The 20,285-nt window shown below is 32.0% G+C and overlaps 1 protein-coding gene across 3 annotated transcripts in view; it reads left to right on the top strand.

Moving 5' to 3' along the window:
• LOC143082734 (hepatocyte growth factor receptor-like) overlaps window positions 1–20,285 on the top strand; it is a 73,907-nt gene that overhangs the window by 31,344 nt on the left and 22,278 nt on the right. For 2 of the 3 annotated variants that reach the window (XM_076258579.1, XM_076258571.1), the window contains exons 5-18: window positions 5,036–5,224; window positions 5,949–6,074; window positions 7,671–7,771; window positions 8,633–8,771; window positions 9,046–9,214; window positions 12,783–12,873; window positions 13,667–13,757; window positions 14,134–14,253; window positions 15,035–15,139; window positions 15,600–15,699; window positions 16,664–16,830; window positions 17,304–17,455; window positions 18,393–18,498; window positions 19,170–19,306. In XM_076258579.1, the coding sequence (XP_076114694.1) occupies window positions 5,036–5,224; window positions 5,949–6,074; window positions 7,671–7,771; window positions 8,633–8,771; window positions 9,046–9,214; window positions 12,783–12,873; window positions 13,667–13,757; window positions 14,134–14,253; window positions 15,035–15,139; window positions 15,600–15,699; window positions 16,664–16,830; window positions 17,304–17,455; window positions 18,393–18,498; window positions 19,170–19,306 (1,793 nt within the window). The remainder of the gene's footprint in view (window positions 1–5,035; window positions 5,225–5,948; window positions 6,075–7,670; window positions 7,772–8,632; window positions 8,772–9,045; window positions 9,215–12,782; window positions 12,874–13,666; window positions 13,758–14,133; window positions 14,254–15,034; window positions 15,140–15,599; window positions 15,700–16,663; window positions 16,831–17,303; window positions 17,456–18,392; window positions 18,499–19,169; window positions 19,307–20,285) is intronic. The other variant, XM_076258588.1, reaches the window with a different exon arrangement.

The following is a 20,285-nucleotide window of genomic DNA, read 5'->3' as shown; positions in this document are numbered from 1 at the left end:
CTCCATTAAAACTGTCAAGTTCAGACACCCTTTTATCATGTAAAACACAAATGTTCAATAATAACATTTTGTCTTTTGTTGTTAATTAATTCTTTGTAACAGTAAAAAGTAATTGAATAAGGAAAGCTCATCAACTGACATCAAGTGAAAGTTGGAAATGAGGCTGACTTTTGTAGTTCTTGTAAAGTAAAACTTCAGAAGTGTTGCAAAAAGTATCCTGAACATTATTGCAGATGAGGTATAAAGGTTTTATTTGCCCTTTATGATGTCTTTTGTGGTCATATAGCTCTATAACTTTTTGGCTTTTTATAAATCCTTTCAAATATTTGGCTTTGATCGTGTGTTCCTGATGAAGTTAAATACAGTAAAACGCTTCTGATGCAAGAAATTTATAAAGAGTGGTTTTCATTTTTTCCCTGCATGATCACTCATACAGAATGAATGAAATTAGATGCGGAATACATGTATCAATGAGACAGCAACCAAACAACTTAGAAAAGAACATGTAAAGGTCAAAATTAAAAGACTTAGTTTTGGAAACTGACACCAAGCAAGAAACACTTGAACTACTGATATCATTCGATAATAATGTAAAAAAGTCATTGTTTTCACTGTGGCAGCAGGTCAGTAGGATAGCCTGTGGTGTGACCGTGTCCAAAAAGCGATAAGGTGTATAAGTCAAATGTTTATATCTTAATGTCAAGCGCTAAGATGCCTTGAATACATTGGCGAGTTGTGAAAAAATTCAGCTGCGACTAAAAAAAAATCGTACATCATAATTTTTTTTAAAAGACTTGATATCTCTATGTCATTTGGTCTGTTGTGAAGAGTTGTCTCACTAGTAATCATACCACATCTTCTTTTATTTATATTAAAACACTTGATATAAGATTTATGCATATGGAATTATTACAAATGTATGTTTAAGAAATAATTCATGGGGGCTTGAATATATCGTGATTTTACCACGGGTTGGCCCTTTATGACAAATATTTTACCCCTGAGCGATAGCGAGGGGTAAAATATCGGCATAAAGGGACAACCCGTGGTAAAATCTAGATATATTCAAGCCCCCATGAATTATTTCGATTCTGATAGGACACATACGGCAATTCTTTTGGATCGAAGCGCTCTAGGTGTAGGCAAATATTTGCCGTTCCCATAAATAAACGCACTAATAAACTAGCGTAAAAGAACGGAGCAAACTGCATTAGTGACATGTTTAAACTATTTAAAATAATGTATTTAGACAGTTTTGGATGAATTTGAATGATAATTTATTTATATGTCTTATATGATGTACAATAAAGGGCTTTTGCCACATTTTAGCATCATTTGTGTATGTTTCCTTGTGATGATTTTCGGATTCACAAGCGTGTATTTTTCCGTAAAATGCTTACATTCTAACGTCATTGTTCTATGACGTCGGGTATCTCATTCATAAAAAAGCATATGACGTGGGAGTACAATCGGAACAGCACTGGCAATATATTCATATTTTACCACGGGTGTGTACTCAAAGCGTTTGAAGGACGTCATATTAGAATTCCAAATTCCTGATGGAGACACATCAGGATTATTTAATTGTCATCTTGAGTTGTAGGTACATCACACTTTGTTAATCCACAACTCCTTAAAAATTGCTTAACAGAATTAATTGTTTTACAAATACTGAGTGAACTTTTGTTTTAAGGATAGGTCTTTGAAACAAAAAGCTCATTATTATATCATGTACCTTGAATGTGTATCAGTCTACATCTGATTCCATTCAAAATGAAGCTGATTTGTAATTTTACAGAAGGAACTAATTATTTACGCTCCTAATGACCACTATTTTAACTGAAATGTGGTTTACATACAGTTACTGTAATCTTTTTACTTCATCAGAATTCAATTAATTTATCTTATTTGTTATAAAATGCTTTCTAAGATTCTGGTAAATGCGATTTTTATGATCATTAACATATGAAATAAGCATTTAGGTAATTGTCCTTGTAAGGCTTAACTGTTCATTGGTATAAGTAATATAAATCAGATCTTCCAGGTTATTTGTGAAATTAAGTGTGATTTATTTACAGGAAATGCAATTGGAAATTGTTCAAATTAGGGGCAGACAACTCTTAAAATAATGTTTGCTTATGAATTAGTTTGTTACATTAAAATAAGTTAGTACAAGACAAAAAGATAAAAGCAGCATGTATATCATGTATATTGAATTAAGATATCATGAGAAATAAAAGGGGGGGGGGGGGGGTAGATTTTCTTATTCATTTACCAACCATATACTTGAAACTATCTGAATTTTATATGGAATGGCAGTTTGAATCACCGTTACAACGGTATAGGTACTAATGTAATAAAAAAACAGAGCAATTCACAAGCTTAAGTCGACAATGAAACAAGACGACACCATGGCCAAAAAGACAAACATTGAAGGAAAGACAAACAACAGTCAACTTAACATAACACTGAAATCTAAAGACTGGGCAATATGAAACTCAACCAAAACCTGGGGGTTACTTAGGTACTCCAGAAGGGTCAGCATATCCTGTTCCACTAAATAAACTGTAACAAAATTTAAAGGGTACATGGACATGATGGACACTAGAACAGTGAACAGTATCTTAATGCATAAAACAGCACCAATGTCAAAAGTGAACATAGGAATTAAGTAAAATTTTGCAATCAATTCATTTATCTAGAAATTACTGTCACCAAACAAATTCTTGAAACCGCAAAAATGTATATAGCCACAAAAGAGGCTAAAAAGAGCTAGATGTAAAAAAAGTTTTAAAAAATATCCTGACCTGAAAAATGATTTGGTTTAAACTACTGACTATATTCTTTAACTTGTTATTAAACCAACATCAGTCTAATCTGTTGAAAAAAGTTTTTTTTTATACTTTGATTTTACTGTAGATGTTAAAAGAAATTACTTTTGACTCAACATACTGCTTTAAACTATTCTAATATATAAAAAAAGGTGCAAAAAACATCGCTTGTGAATCTATACTGTGTTAAAATGTACACTTATCAATGCCAATAGTGGTGAAAGTCATGAATCTTTGATAGGTGATAAGATAAGTGATTTTCTACATGATTTATCTTAAACTTGTAATGTGTGGTATGAATTTTGTTCTTCCATTGGACAATGAAAAATAAGCATTTGTCTATTGATTGAATTTGATATTTATAAACATAATAAATATATATATCCTATTGAAAAATTGTAATGTCATGAATGTTCTTTTAATGTTATTGGTTTTACTGTAAAACATGTTCATCATGTTCATCCTCCATTCAAATATCCTGTTAACTTGACTTTTTTGGGGCACAATGACAACAAATAATTTTTTCATTAATATAAGTAATAAGGAACACTCTAACTTTTTTGGATGTTCTCACTCAGATTGGTCTGGACTTCATTTGCTAAGACGCAGAGACTACATAAGCAGGATGAAATTAAATTGTGAATGGAAATGGGGAATCTGATTTAATTCTGAATATGGTGGTTATCTTGATTTGAAAGTTTACTTGATTTAGTGAGAGTGTATTTAAAAAAAAAATAAAATTATATAATACCGTCAGTTGAATGAAATTAAGTTAAGAGACATTAAGTGTTAAGAACCTGGCACTTAGATTGTATGGGAAAAGGAAAAGAAGGGGAGTTGTTGAATAACACTAGCTCCTGACCCTAAACCCTTTGGCTAGTAAAATTTGTATGCAATTCCTTTAAACTTTTAATACTCAGACATATTATTTCTAAGATGTTAGGTTGGCATCCTCATTATGATAACTTTATCATAGCTGATATTTTCAGTGAGGGATTGAGTTCCAAGGTTTGCCTTGTCTATCCCAGGTCTAAAACCGTAAAGTTACAGCACAAACATTCGTTTGATCCAGATGGTTTGCATCTGGCAGACGACTTTATCAGGGAGCCAAAACTTAGCTCTGTGACTTTGATCTGTTTCACAGGAGTATTTTACAAGGCTATAAAATAGAAATTAAGGTTTTTTACATATCTCTGGGATGCATAAGTATTGGTGCAGTAATTTTTAAGTTCTTTTTATGCAGATTGATTTTGGGATTTAACAAAGTGAGATGATAGCACAAGCAGCTGTCCTGTAAAGATTTATCACAAGTTTGATAATAATTTACAGTTGGCGAGGGTTTTGAAGAGGGATCCATCCTAAATACTGTTTATCTTTCTTGTGGTTGAAAAACTATGCATTGATTTATAATTTTTATCTTTTTGTATTGATGAACCACAAAAATGAACGATGTCTTGATAATAATTTCATGTTTAAAAGTACAGGTTAAAAAGTACATGTACAATGTAGATGGGAAAATTTGTGTTAAATTTTTAATAACGATTTGAGGGTACCAGTGTGTCTTATCATTGCTTATATGATTTGGAACCAGTCTGATATGGGACACAGAGTCAGATGATGAACCATGGCTTCCAAAACAGTCATATTATCTGACATGGATATGGCCAGATGTGACAGATCACTGACTTATGAAATTTTGAACTATAGAGCTACATGTACATCTATAGCACTGTTTGCTATTTTAAGTTCTTTGTCGGCAATTAGATTGAATATGTTGACCCTTAATTTTCACCCATAAGATTATAATATTCTATGTTTGTAAATAATGCTTATATCCATATATCACGTATATGGACTGTGAGAGCTACTCTTTCATATGTACTTTAGATTTGTCTGCCAATAAAGCATGCATACAAGTTACAACCATGAAAATATAATAATGAAAGATAGTGTCCTTTATACACAACAAACCTAAATCAACAAGTATTGTAGGGAAAATTTTGTTTTACATGAGAAAAATCCATTTACGAAAAATGCTTCTTACATTAAAAGGATATATATATATGAGAAGTCAGATTTCATTTAAACTGAGTATAATGACTTGAAAGTGACCTTATACCTTGTCAAACTTTGAAATCCATCATGGTAATTTTTAAGCCACAACACTTTGTGAAACTCATATATCTATTATTCTATAATTCCAGAATGAGCCACTGAGTTTGTGTGGAGAAGGAAAGAATTCAGACCAGTATTCCTCCATAGAAGGTGTAAACCCTATTGACGAAGAAGCATTGATAGAATTTATGGACACATCACTGACTAGTGTTCTGGCTGATGAGAAAACATTGAATAACAACATATTCATAGGGACCAGTAATGGTCAACTGAAAAAGGTACTAAAGAGGGAAATGACATGATTCTTTTTTGAATTTTTTTTAGAGGTATTGAGTTTACATTGTACATGTATGTAATTAAGTGCCCTTTTATCTTTAAGTTAGAAAGCTGGAATACTACATGGTGTTCAAAATATGAAACATCAAATAAATTTTAAATCTGATGTAAAATAAAAACACTGATAAAAGCCGGAAAACATTTAATGCATAAACTGATGAAAAGTTAGTGTTATACATGTATTCAAGCATTTTTACAGGTCCAATAACCTTTGTACTTCTATACCTTGTATACAGTATAAATATTTTTGTTTTACCATGTTGAGTGCACAAATTTTAAAGAATTATTATTCATTATAAACCATGCCAAGTAGGGGGTATACTGTCTATCATATTTTTTTAGCAACTACAATTCATAGATTCTTCACACTTGATATAGAGTATCAAGCTTAATCTTGTGTAACATGTTTTCTGTTGCTGAATCTCTACTTCTTATTAGCTGAAAAATTTATTTCTTGAGGTAGGTATAAGTAGGGTGCAATACATGTAGCTCACACATGTACAGTTCATCTTGTTTTAATGTAATACAAGTTGAAACATTGCTCAGAACCTATTGTTAAAGAAGTGATATAGGAAGGACGCAAGAGAAAAAACTTAAATTATTTTAAGTTTTAATTTTTTTTTATGTTTAAGAAAATGTGATATAAAAATACTATGTTGATTGTAGGTTATTGTTTCCTCTGGTAACCAAGTAACTGTTGTCAAGGAGATAAATGTTGATATTGGTCAGTCTATAAATGAATTACTCTACAGTCCAGACAAATCTAAAGTCTATGTTTTGACATCTAATAAGGTAAGTTACTGGTGGTTATTGCCCTTGGTAACCATGTGACTTTTGTCTAGGACATTAGGTCACACAGGCAACGATGCCTGTTATATGAAAGTTGTGAGTAGAATAATGTTGACTTAGAATAGTCTGTAAATACACAAATGTAAAAGTTTTAGGGCTATTCCAGAAAAAAAATGTATGGGAGGGTTGGAAGGCATGTATATTAATAATACATGGGTGATGGGTATCAGAGCAACTTTTCACATGTATAATGCTCTAGGATTCTTAATTACAATTGTCTGGGTTGTGGGTGCTGTGACAAACTGCCTTCCAACCCCACCATACATTTTTTTCAGGGATAGTCCTTAGCTCAGTCATGACAATTCTGATAAACTGGTTGTTGCCCTTAATAATCTGCCTGTAGTCAAGGAGGGTGATGTTGGCGTGTTGATATCTAATAAGATAGAGACTGCACTAAGATGATTGATATTGGTTAGTTGTAATAAAAACAATTCATCGCATAGACAGTTTTCTTACAATTGGTCGGTTCGTTTCAAATTTTGTTCTAACAGTTATTAATAGATATAAGAAGATGTGGTATGAGTGCCAATGAAACACCTCTTCATCCAATCTCCATTCATAAGCATTGATAAAATTCAAATGAAACAGCATGATTCATGTGACTTTACCTAAATTCTCTGCCAGAACAAATAAAAGTAAATGCTTGCATAAAAAGCCTGGTGTTGAGATAAGTCATAATGTACAAAACCATTGGAAAATTATTGATATTAACACTTGTTTTATTTATCTTCTATTATATCTATAAAAATGTCTGTTAAAAAAGATACAAATTGGTTTTTATTTCAGTAGACGTCTCTTCATTTTTTCTTATCTGTTTTGTTACATGAATTCTGTGTTTTGATAATGCTATCTTTGTTGATTTGAATTTAGCAAATCGGCTGATAAAACTATTTTTGCTGTGTTAGCTTGTTATCACTTTAACATGGAAACTAGATTCCCCAGAGTGATTTCTGTATTTTAGTAAAAATGTTGTTAGAATTCCCAATTAAACCCATGGTACCATAATAATTTACTCTATGCTTATCTTTAACTCAATATTTGTCTGACAAATGACATTTCTCAAATATTATTTAGTTAAACAAATTATGTTTTAATGTTTTCTGCAGCGAGTACTCTCAAATTGTCTGGTAATACATTTTCAAATATTATAAACTATAAGTTTTTGTGGTTAAACAATTTTTATTTTTTTTTGCACTACATGTACATGTACTTGTAAAAAGACACCCAAAAAATGCAAAGTAACAACAAGTCTTAATTTTATGTGTTTGGAGTCAACACACACCTATTGTATAGTTTGGTTTGACCCAACATGGGATCAAATCTGCAACCTCCTCCACTTCAGTTGAGCACATTACCATAAAACCAGTTGCGCAATATTTCTAATGATAAATTAAAATTAGGGATAAGAATCTAGAGAAATAAAACTTTTTAAGCAGGTTTCCCATAGAAATGATAAACCTCATAATGATATATGGTAAACCTGACTTTAGGATAACTTCGAAGAAATGTATAAATCCAAAATTAATTTCTCAATTTCAGCTGCTGATGGTTGACCCTCTACATTGTGGTGAGAGAACATCTTGTGAAGAATGTTCTGTTGGTCAGGACCCAGTTTGTGGCTGGTGTGTCATGGAAAACAAGTATGTATGTTTTGAAATTAAAGTTGGTTGAAATGTGCAAAACCCCTCACTGGAATACTTATAGTCGGCGTCAGCTAAAATTCGTAGCGGTTATCGGTAAAAATAAACTATCAATCGTGTTCACTCGAGATATAGTTTTTCACATTCCATTCATAAATTGTCAAAATAAAAACCACTACTGACCTACCTTTTAAGTGATCGCACTGTAATAATTCTGACCTTCACATTTTCCAGAATGTTTTCCATTGTAATTCCGCCATCTTTGTTTCTATAAGGATCCTTTGTTTACATATGAAAATCGTCTTTTTCTGAGTTTCCTGTAATATTTTTGTCAGTGATGTGATAAAGCTTCCTGCGCTTTATGCAAATGTTCTGAACTTGAACTCCACTGAAACACTTCCGTTAAAAACAATGGCGGATTCCACCATTTGAAATCGTCTGTGAAAATGTGAAGGTCAGGATTATCACAGTGCAATCCCTTAAAAGGTAGGTCAGTAGTGGTTTTTCTTTTGGCGATTTATGAATGGAAAGTGAAAAACTATATCACGAGTGAACATGGTTGATAGTTTAAATTATTTTTACCGATAACCGCTACGAATTTCAGTTGATGGTGCCTATAACAGAGAATTATTTCTGTGGAGTGTAAATTTTGCAATGTCGAGGACCAAACCTATTTGGAGGTTTTATTTGCTTTTTATTGTCCCTTATTCTGATCATCCTAAGAGATAAGGTTTACAAAACTGGAAATTTTCTAATTCTTTTAAAAATATTTCACATGTCACAATATATAGAATTTGTCGTATTATAAAGATACACATAGCGAGATTCTGTTAAAATATGGTCATGTACTTTCTATCTTAGATGCACTGAAGCAGACGCTTGCCCTATGCATTCTGTGATCCCCCATTGGTTGATGCAGAAGTCTTGTGCTAAAATGGTTGAGATCCAACCCACAAGCCTCAGCTATGAGAAGTTTCAACTAGATGAAAAAAAATCTGAGGTAATTTCTTCTTTTCTTTGTAAGTTCATTCCTTTCTCAGAGCACCTGTATTGCATGGTAACACGAAGTGAGACATAAAAGTGAAGACAATTATATATGAATTTGCATAATGGTAAAATGATAATAAAATTTGATTCTTTAGGAACACATTAACATTAATTCTGCTGATTTCTGAAATTAACTTTCAAAATGATAAACATATTTTCAGAATGCTTTCTGTATTAGGATAAAAGCAAAAATTTATTATCTAATCGATTTATATTTTATTCTGTAGATACAGTTCAAATTGGAGACCATTATGTTTGCGCCAAATATTGATCAATTGGATTTGCAATGTTCTTTTGTTTCCATGACAACAAAATCCAAAACTAAAGCACAGATTGACCAGAACATTATAAAATGTCCTTTACCAGATGACCTTCCTGTTGTTATGAGCGGTAAGGGTGAGTAAATGCTGGGCTCACTAACAGTCGCTTCTAGTAAGCTTCTACTAATCTCCATATACCCGCTGTGTTTTGTGATTATAGTGGATTCTTTATTTTTGGTTGGATTCCAATTTTCATGGATTTTGTGGGTCCAGGGGAACCAATAATATGAAAATTTGACAAGTTACAAATTTTCTACAGTAGTATATGCAGACTTTGTGGCCTTTGGCTGTTGTCTGCTCTTTGGTTGTGTTGATGTCTCTTTGACACATTCCCAATTTCCATTCTCAATTTTATTGGTCAAAACCATGTATCCACAAAAGATATCCTCAATCCACGAAATTTCTACCAATCAAAATAAACGAATTCACAAATATCATATTGTACCTTCATGGTGTAGGACTGTCATTGTTTGGCACAAAAATTTATAATAGCAAGCAAACAGACAAAATATGCATGGTATGGCAAATCAATCATTATATTAACAAAACATACAAAACGAAAAATTGACAGACATTTGCTGTAAAAAAAAATTACTAAAATATACTTTTTCTGAAATTTGATGAAATAAAATTCTTCATCCAATCTTAATGAAAGCAAATTAAGATCTGCTTTTAAATGGGTTTTATTTTGGTAGGAAGTGTTTAATTAGTTTCTGGAATTCAATATCATGACTCAGACACTCAATGTTACATCATTAATTATGAAATGTCAACTGTGGAGTTGACAGCAGTTAATAGAAAAGTAAGCATTTTACATTAAAATTGCATCAGAATTAATTGTAATGGGAACTCATTGCATTTATAACATTTCATTATCTCATGTAGAATAGATATGTATGTGTAGATAGTTATATTTAGTGCATATCCTAAACATCACAAAGTGCCCAGTATTTACAGGTTGAGTATCGCATATGTTATTGTGTATATACATTTTTTTTTGCATTTTTCATCACTATTGCAGAAATGTTTTAAAGCATGTTCTCTTGAATTGAAAGCTATAATTTGTTGTTTTAACAAATTTTGATAACATTAAACATATTAGTTTTAAACTCAACTCAAACTCAACTAAACAAAGTCCAGTTTTATCTACTATGGGAAGGCACTTATAGTAAATTATAATGAAACTATTTCAAGCTTCATGGCATACCAGGGTTATGTATGATAAGGTTAAGAAATTAGATATATATATGACAAGGTTGCTGATTCAATCAAAAGTATCTGGAACTAATCCGATGTCGATTTTTAAAGCAATTGCTTTTATGTCGTCGCGTATGGCCATTTTTGTGACCCAGATCAGAGACTCCGCCCAGATCAAGCCATAGTATTTTGTTAAACAGGCTCCTGGTCAGTCATTCTTTAACACCTATGTATGTTTTCTAATGCAATACATAGCTTGAAACTTTAAAAAAAGTTAGTGGATTTAAGAAGTTTCAGAATATGTTCTTGTAGATGTATTTTTGTATTTAAAGGGTCAACCGTTTGACTATCAAATAACATATAAGTCCGAGTGAAAAAAAGTACATTTTTATAAATGCGATTCCGTTTTCCGCCGTTCGTACGATGTTTCAACAAAATATGATTCATTTCAGTTGTTGATTTAGTATTGAAAATTTAACTGAATTATCTCCTAATAAATACGGTTTTTTATGTTTAATTTGTGTTTCTTTAAGAGGTCAGGTGCTCTTGTTCATTCATAAAATTATCGTTCATTCATACATTTATCGTAAAATCAAAATCACTACACAGGTTAATGCGTAGTGTCAAATTATTACCTGTAATCTAAAAATAGACAAACTTTATTTGCGCAAATAATTTAGCGGAACGAAACCCTTGTTGAAAACACATAACAATAAGTTCGTTTTCCTTTTCTGTCAAAACTCCGTAATATTTATCGATCACCTTACTAATGAAATGGACCCGTCCAAACGTAGTAGATGCCAAGTCGGTCCAGATGAAGAGATATTTACAATTTGGAATTTTCTAGTTTATTAATACATAGATTGAAAAAAAGTACGTCTTTTTCATGATCAAAATTCGGTTTGCATAACAAATGTCAGATGAAACCATTATCCTCGTCTTTTCAGTGAACAAGTCTACTACGTTTGTTGACACTCGACGGTCCACCGTGTTAGCAATTTTATTTCACATGTTTTCGAAATATTGAAGATCATGTTTCGCAATGTTTCCTGAAAATTGATAAATATCAAAGCAACGTAGAGCTGTTTGTTCTTGTTCGTATAATAAAATTGAGAATGGAAATGGGGATATGGTCAAAGAGACAACAACCCGACCATAGAAAAACATACAACAGCAGAATTAAGGTCACCAACAGGTCTTCAATGCAGCGAAAAATTCCCGCACCCGGAGGCGTCCTTCAGCTGGCCCCTATACAATATATATACTAGTTCAGTGATAACGATTTAATGTCATGTTTGTCTGTGATGACCTCCCTTTTCGGGATTGCATGAGAATTGTAGTTATCTCGTACCCACATGCACTTGTTTCTATCCATAGGAAGGTCGACTATCCATATAAAACTATTTATATGGATAATCGACCTTCCTATGGATAGAAACAAGTGCATGTGCTCGTACCGCATCAGAAGGACACATATCAACTGAGCAATAATGTTTGGAACTTAGTTTTAAAAATGATGACAAAGTAACATTATGAAAATATTTTTATTAAGCTGAAATATACATTTATTCTTTACATGTTTATGTCTTGTAAGATATTTTATTTCTTTCCCGTTTTTTAACATTTGCGTCTGGAAAGTTGAAATGTTTTAACTTAATCATTTGTGTTAATGGTTAAATATAAATTAATAATGAAAATTGTTAAAATTAAATCAATAAAGGAAATTATTGCCAAGGAAGTTACAAACACTACCAGGGGATAATCCATGATGATTTCTTTTTGAGTTATATGTTTCAGCACATGTATATTTGACCCCAACTTTAGCCTGGTAAACGTGTTGTCTCCTTGTGAAATATAAAACATATTAAAAATGACTTTCTGCTAAAGTCTTTTATTTATATATATAAAGTTAAAACCTTCTTACTTTTAACTAGACAACACTCATGTCAGGTTTAATTCTTGTATATATGTGGATGAAAAATAAAAGTCCCCAAACATTAACATGGCAGCAATTGCTTTTACAGCCTTTAAGGCTTTGATTTTTCCTAAATGCCATTTAAATTGCAGTCATAAATGCCACAGAAAAGTGTCAAATCTACTTATCTCCCCTTGAAATAGCAAATCTTTATAGCATTTTGAATATTTTGTATATAAAAAAAATAAATGATACAGAATGTATTTATGTTATGATATTTAAAATATATAACAGGGAAAACATTCCTGTAATTCAAAATATGTGAAATGTTTAGGATACTTGATGTCTCGGCTGATCACCCCTATACACAAACATTGCAGTGTCCCTCTCCTTTCTGTTAAAATGTAAACATATACTCTGCTTACCATATGAGACATGCAAAATTCCAATGGCAATGGCAAGGTATGAAATAGTAAGACAAAAATTTGTTTGGAAATTTTTCAAGTTTGCAAATGTTTACTTTTACCAACAGATTACCATGATGTAGAAGTAGAGTTCCACATAGAAGGAAGGCCAATAGTCAAACGTAGTGTACCAGTGTTTGACTGTAGAGTTCATGATAGGTTGGTTTTAATACCATTTTTCTATTGTAAATTCAGAAATTATTTGTAAGGTTTTTATCATTGAGAAAGATGCAATTAATGAGTATAGCAATAATTAAATAAAATTGAGAATGGAAATGGGAAATGTGCCAAAGAGACAACAACCCGACCATAGAGCAGACAACAGCAGAAGGTCACCAACAGGTCTTCAATGCAACGAGAAATTCCCCCACCCGGAGGCGTCCTTCAGCTGGCCCCTAAACAAATATATACTAGTTCAGTGATAATGAACGCCATACTAAACTCCAAATTGTACACAAGAAACTAAAAGTTATAATAATACAAGACTAACAAAGGCCAGAGGCTCCTGACTTGGGACAGGCACAAAAATGCGGCGAAAAATCACTTTCCGATATCTGATACATGTATCTGTATGCAGATTTTCCTGAACTCTCAATAATAAATCTTGCATCTTTGTCCTTTCTTCAAAAATTGCAATAATAATTGCACACAATAATATCTGAATGACAGTTTTACAAACAGTAGATTTTCATAATAAAAGCCACTGTCAAACATGTAAGCTCATTTGCATAGTTCCAATACAAAATGTTAAGCTTTAATTTTATATATAGATTATAAATGTACTTTTAAAATAGTTATAAAACTGATAAAAAACAAATCTCTTTAAAAGCAATAATGAGACCCATAGTAATTCTTTTGTAGATTTCCCATATAATGACAAACCCTGCTATTTTGTATTAAATTTTCTAACCCCCCAAAATAATTGCTAAAATCATTAAATTATATATTTCAGCTGTACAGACTGTGCCAAGTCTAACTTCTCCTGTATGTGGCAGTACCAGGACAATACATGTGTCACTACAACAACAAACAATGCACGACAGGTAACCAGTATTTGAATATGCAGTCCTCACGAAAAACTGTCAACATACACCCCTGAATATCAGTCTTTCATAAAAATTTCATTGCATCAGTGAGCTTTTTTCAGGAAAATTTACTAGCCTGGCAACATTTTAATTTGCCTGGGCTGTGAGCATTGTGGTTAATCAAAAGACTCTGTATGCTTTCATTATGTACATTTCAAACTTCAAGATAAATTTAAACAAATTATTCAAAGATATGCTTCTTTGATGGTATAAAAAGGTCCTTTAGGAATAATTTCAATATAATTTAATATTTTTAATTTGGCTTTTTTTTTTATCTGCTTGCACTAATTGTGAAAAGAACTATGCAGCCTAATCTAAGTCTTTACTATTACAGACAAATGGTATAACAAATGCAGATGAGTGTCCACGAGTAGAAAGTCCCTCTAGTGTATCAGAAATAGTGGTCCATTATGGAGAAACTAAACAGATAGCTGTCAGAGTTATAAATCTAAAGGTTAGGCTTTTTTTAACACTAAGAGGTGCAGATATATTTATTAATGACGATGACATTGTAAACAGAGCTGTTATGGCAAATAGAAAAGCTACATAGTTTTAGAATCAGATTTTCCTTATATTTGTTCAACTACTAATATAAAAAAAAGAAGATGTGGTATGAGGACATTGAAGACGACAACACCAACGCAGATGGAATGTAGGATTGCTATGTCTTGCTTTTTCGACTAAAGTCGAAGGCTCGACAAAATTGAATAAAAAACAAATATGTAACACATAAACAAACGACAACCACTGAATTACAGGCTCCTGACTTGGGACAGGCACATACATACATAATGTGGTGGGGTTAAACAGGATCCCAACCCTCCCCCTAACCTGGGACAGTGTATAACAGTAGAACATAAGAACGAACTATAAAAATCAGTTGGGATAGGCTTAACTCATCAGATGGACAAAAATACATGTGGACTTGGCTGGGTATATGAATATTCTTTTATAGTTGTATTGAACAACAGCAAGATGTTTTTAATTTAATTCAATTTACAAAAATGGTTGTAACGTATGATCACTTTTTTACAACTTTATTATTTGTCCCCCACAATATTTTTTAGAAAAGGGCAATAACTAGAAAAAACATTTGTTAAGTTATTGCCCTTTGAAAGGTAACAACATATGTGCATGGGACATTTGAACTCTGTTATTTTATTCCAATACTTTGAATTACCAGTGCAGGTATAAGTAATGCAGCTTAGCCATACAACTTTTTTTTTAAATTTCAGACAGAGCAGAGAGATAACATACATTGTAGTTTCAAGTATAATGCTGTGTCAATGGTTGTCCCAGGCAGTATATCATCATCTTCATTGACCTGTGATTCTGTTCAGGTAAGCTTTAATGGGAACCTTTATATGAAAGGTTGACACACAGATAAATAGAATTTTTTATGAAAAATTACAGCTTTAAATTTTGTAACCTGGATTTTATTGCAAAATGGAAGGAAAAAGCAATCATTGCTTCCATAAAGATTATATAGTGCTTAATTTAAAAAAAGAAGACCAATTCAACATTATAATATGCTTGGGTATCATTGGGAGAGAAAAAAATCCTTGATATCGTTTGAAAAGAATGGTGGTCATACGGAGTGCTTACTACTTTAAGTGAAGTTTTCTCAAAATGTTAAGACATTGTATAAGACATTTTTATACACTCAAAGAGAAAATGTTTGCATCATATTGAGAAATTAAAAGCTAGAGCTAGAAACAAACTTATACCAAATATGTTTTCATGTCTCCTGTCACCACTTGTATGCACATGTAAACAATGATATTTACTTGTATATTTTAGTTTAACTTCAATGCTACAGACAGCCCATCATTGATTGCTGACTTTAAGATTACCTGGGGACAAAATAACTACATGTTAGATAATCCAAATGGAATCTCAGGTATATATACATTACCAATTTTATATTTGAATAAAACTAGAAATATTCAGTCATGTCAGTAAATTGATATGCATTATTAAACAGTCCTAATCTTTTTTAGGGGAAACTGAAAAACAAACAACTTTTTATGCCCCACCTACGATAGTATATATGCCCCACCTACGATAGTAGAGAGGCATTATATTTTCTGGTCTGTCCGTTCGTCCGTCTGTCCCGCTTCAGGTTAAAGGTTTTGATCAAGGTAGTTTTTGATGAAGTTGAAGTCCAATCGACTTCAAACTTAATATACATGTTCCCTATGATATGATCTTTTTAATTTTAATGCCAAATTAGAGGGTTTACCCCAATTTCACGGTCCACTGAACATAGAAAATGATAGTGCAAGTGGGGCATTCATGTACTGGGGACACATTCTTGTTTTATTATTATATTTGCTTATAGATGTAGGTTTATACTAGAATAAGCTGTGAATAGAATTTTGTAGAAATATTTTTAATGCCCCTGCCACAAGGTGAAAGGGGCATTTAATGAACCCTTGTGTCTGTCTACATCTGTCCCAAAATTGAGTTCCATTCTTTAACTTTAGTTTACCTCAACAAAATATAATATGAAACTGATACACAATGCTTATTTATCCAAACAACAGATCAGTTTCAAATTTGTGTGTTGCCTCTTTTACTGTTGCTGAGTTATGCCCCTTTATAACCATATATGCAAGAGGGGGCATCATCTGTGTCCATTTATTCAATTATAATTTATCTGCTACTATTTATCTTGCATTTGGATAATTTTGGTAATGTTATTAAATTTAGGTGTTATTTGCAGCAATATTTACTTAGATCCTTTGTTTCACAACATTCCCGATAGAAACGTATCATTGTTTTGACTTTTATTCCTCTAAGTATATATTTGTAAATTTTCCATAATAACTTGTTCACTCAAAAAGTATTGTTTTATTTTAAAGTGAGAATATTCAAGTGTCCATTACTAGTGACCAATTGTGGACAGTGCCTTAGTTTACAACCAGAGTATGAGTGTGGATGGTGTGGCTCATATTGTTCGCTACAGAAACATTGCAATGCCACGTGGCAGGATAGGTCTGCTACATGTCAGAATCCTCTGATACTTAGGGTAAATATTTTGTTATAGATTTACAGCTATTATCTATTTGAGTGTGTATTTGTGCATAAACTTTAAGTTTGCTTTTGAGTTAGTTGAACCATGAATTTTGTATAATAGAAAAGATATGATATAGGGTATCTATCCATGACACAAAAAAGTATATGCACTGCATAAAATTCCAATAGCATGGGAACAGCACTTTTATTGTTGTTCTTCATCTTGATGTTTAACAAAGCCTTAGCATTGGTTGAGCGGAATTCTTTGTGAATTGACGATCACGCCACAACTGTGAATTAAAGAACGAAGCCATGGAGTTATTTGAATAAAAGGATTCTTTTATTATAGAAACAAATTGATGGTCAAACAAGTTTTTAAGTCATTTCTTTAAAGTCTGCTCAATAATTTGATAGGTCAATAAATTTTTTATGAGAACGACAAGTCCACATGAAATAAAATTAAAAAACATTAACATTTATTTTCAGTTCTCTCCCTCAGTGGGGCCTATAGAGGGAAAAACCAATGTGTCTATCAGTGGAATCAATCTTGGTAAAACAGCTACAGATATACAATCAGGGGTGACTGTCGCTGGAGTAAGGTGTACTGTACTACCTGATCATTATCAACCTTCTTTCATGTAAGTTTGTCATGCAAAAGTATTTACTGTAAATTGAGAAATAATTGCGTGCATTTATTATTGCGATTTTGTCATTTTAGACTAAAATGCGATTTTAATTTTTGCGATATTGAGAAAAAGCCAGTTTTATTCATATAAATAATTTCAAAATGCAAGTTTAAATTATTGCTATTATAACCCTGTCGCATTTTTCGCAATAATAAAAACCTTGCAATAATTTCTGAATTTACAGTATTTACAGTGGGTCTTATTGGGGTCTAAGCGTGACGCGTGATTGCCAATTTTTTGTAAGTTTTTTTACACCTGAAAGTCAAATTATTGTGTCTGGAAAACGGGAAATGAGGTCTAGCGGGACCCGGGAAATGACAGAAAAATGAAAATTGCTTACGTACATAGTGTAAGCGGAATACAGGAATCTGACAAAACAGTAAGCGGGATCCGGGATCGGAACCCCCCAATGAAACCTCCTTTACATTTATTGTATTTCTCAAAAAGGCCTCCTGTGTTGATTGTTATTATTGTGGTGTTTGGTTGTTATGAATTTTTGTCTACATTTTATTATACTAGGATTGCTTTATAAAACACATCTTGGCATAAAGATAGGTGTTTAACTATGCCATTGATTCAGATAACACAAAACTTTAAAATGACAAAAGCTGTCTCATAAGTTTAATGACAACCATTTATTGTGCAATTATCAAGTTTTGTTACCTTTTTTATAAAAGGAGAAAAATTGCTTGACCCTATATTCTTCTTATTTTTTTATATTTTTTTGTCTAACAATTATCTGGACAAGAATTTTGACATCTTGAACCTGCTCCTGCTATCTTTCTGTGAAAATAAATTGTATGTCAAATTTATTGGTAACTGATACCTATTATTTTTACTGTCGAAAGGTTATATCCAGATCATTTTTTATTTTGTTAAACTTTTACAGGTTTAAGTGTGAAACCGAGCCTTCAGGAAAAGCTGGTGGTGGACCAATAAAAGTGACTGTAGGGAAAATCTACACAGCAACATCAGATAACAACTTTACATTTGTGGTAAGATTATCTCCCTTTTCATTGTTTGGGAAAAATTATACTTTTTATAATCTTCAAAATTTGTGGTAGTCTCGTTTTTCATACACCAAAATGAAAATCATGTTATGAAATTGGATGGATGGATATCCATTGTTTAGGAGGTTGTCAGCCAATTGTTTTTGTTTACATTTTTGATAATAAAAATAAGAAGATGTGGTATGATTGTTAATGAGATTAAATAACAAGAATGTAGGCAATTACAGCTCACTTTTCTGTTCAAATAAGGGAAAAACCTATATTGTTTAGTCAGCTATAAAAGGGTACCGCATAAAATGTATGAAACAATTAAAAAAAAATGATAAAAGCTTAATTTATAACAATAGAATTAATTAAAAAAACATATGACAGCCATGAACCCATGACAATCATTAATAACAGGCTTGGGATAGGCACTTAAGGAATGTATTTGAAAAGTGAGTAATATGATATACCAAATCACTTTGATGGAAAAACTTTTCAGACAATTGTTGCAAGTGTGCAAATTAACCTGTTAACATATAATAGAATTAGGGTAAACTTTGTACACAAATAGTTATACTGGAAGAGAAAAGTAAACTTTAACAGTAGAATTCTTGCAATCTGGCAGTCTTTATTTGATCCTTGATTCAATGATATGTTTGTTGTATCAACAGGAGCCTCAAGTTCTATTTTTAACACCAAGAGAGGGACCTCGGTCAGGTGGGACCATGATCACCATTGGTGGAACAGATCTGAATGCTGGGACTAGTGTTACTGTCAATGTTGGGGGCAGTCCATGTGAAGTTGACCAGTAAGTTGGTGTAGTATAAGAGAATCATAGGTTTTTGGTCTTTGAGATCAACTTATTAAAATATACAACAAACCAAGTCATTTTTACTACAAAAAACAATAAATAATATTAGCAATATATTTGACATCACAAAATTACGACAAATCAGTAAATTCATCAATCTTTTGTGGATTAAAGGAAAATTGTACTTCAGTAGAAATTTAATTTCATGAAGTCTGCATACCAATATTTAGAAAATTTCTACTTCGTTGAACATTTAAATGCATACCTTTATGTACGAAATGCACTAACATTGGTATCCCATGTATACTAATGAATCCATAGTATGAATGTGTGTATATGTTACAGTTCATTTGTATAATATGGGATTATGTAGAATCCCTGATTTTTTCAGGGATTATGTAGCATCACTGAAATAATTAGTGATTATATAGATTCCCTGAAAATGACCAGTGATAATTTTAATTATTATTCTACAAATTCCCTAAGATGATTTCAGGAATTATCAATAATTAAAAGCTTCTAATATGATGAAACAAATTAACATAGACAAATTATCATTTTTTTTCCTTATTCCTTGAAACTATTTTCAGCAAACAGTTTTCATTCTTGATCTACTTATATGTGAATCTAAGTGATGAGATTTGCCCTTTATACTTTATTTAAGTGTTGAACCTCATTATGTCACTAACAAATAAGCTCGGCACAGGCACAGATGTTGCTTGGGTTGAAGAAAACGTATACTCAAAAGTTGAGGCAAATTGCAGAGGAAAAACAAAATGCAACATATGCATATCTCATGCCTATTCTACTAGTGATTCCAGGAAAGGGAAATCCAAAAAAACTAATGGTCATTATTCACGAAAAGACTGAAGAAGGATATCACCTTGCCATATAGCATTGAAACCTGCTCGGATCTTTAATACAAGAAATCAGTTTGCCGTTGCTGATTTCCCTTCATTGGTACCTTCAGATGTTT

This window comes from Mytilus galloprovincialis, chromosome 1 (genome assembly GCF_965363235.1).
Source record: "Mytilus galloprovincialis chromosome 1, xbMytGall1.hap1.1, whole genome shotgun sequence".
NCBI classification, from domain to species: domain Eukaryota; kingdom Metazoa; phylum Mollusca; class Bivalvia; order Mytilida; family Mytilidae; genus Mytilus; species Mytilus galloprovincialis.
This window is presented reverse-complemented; position numbering and strand designations above follow the sequence as displayed.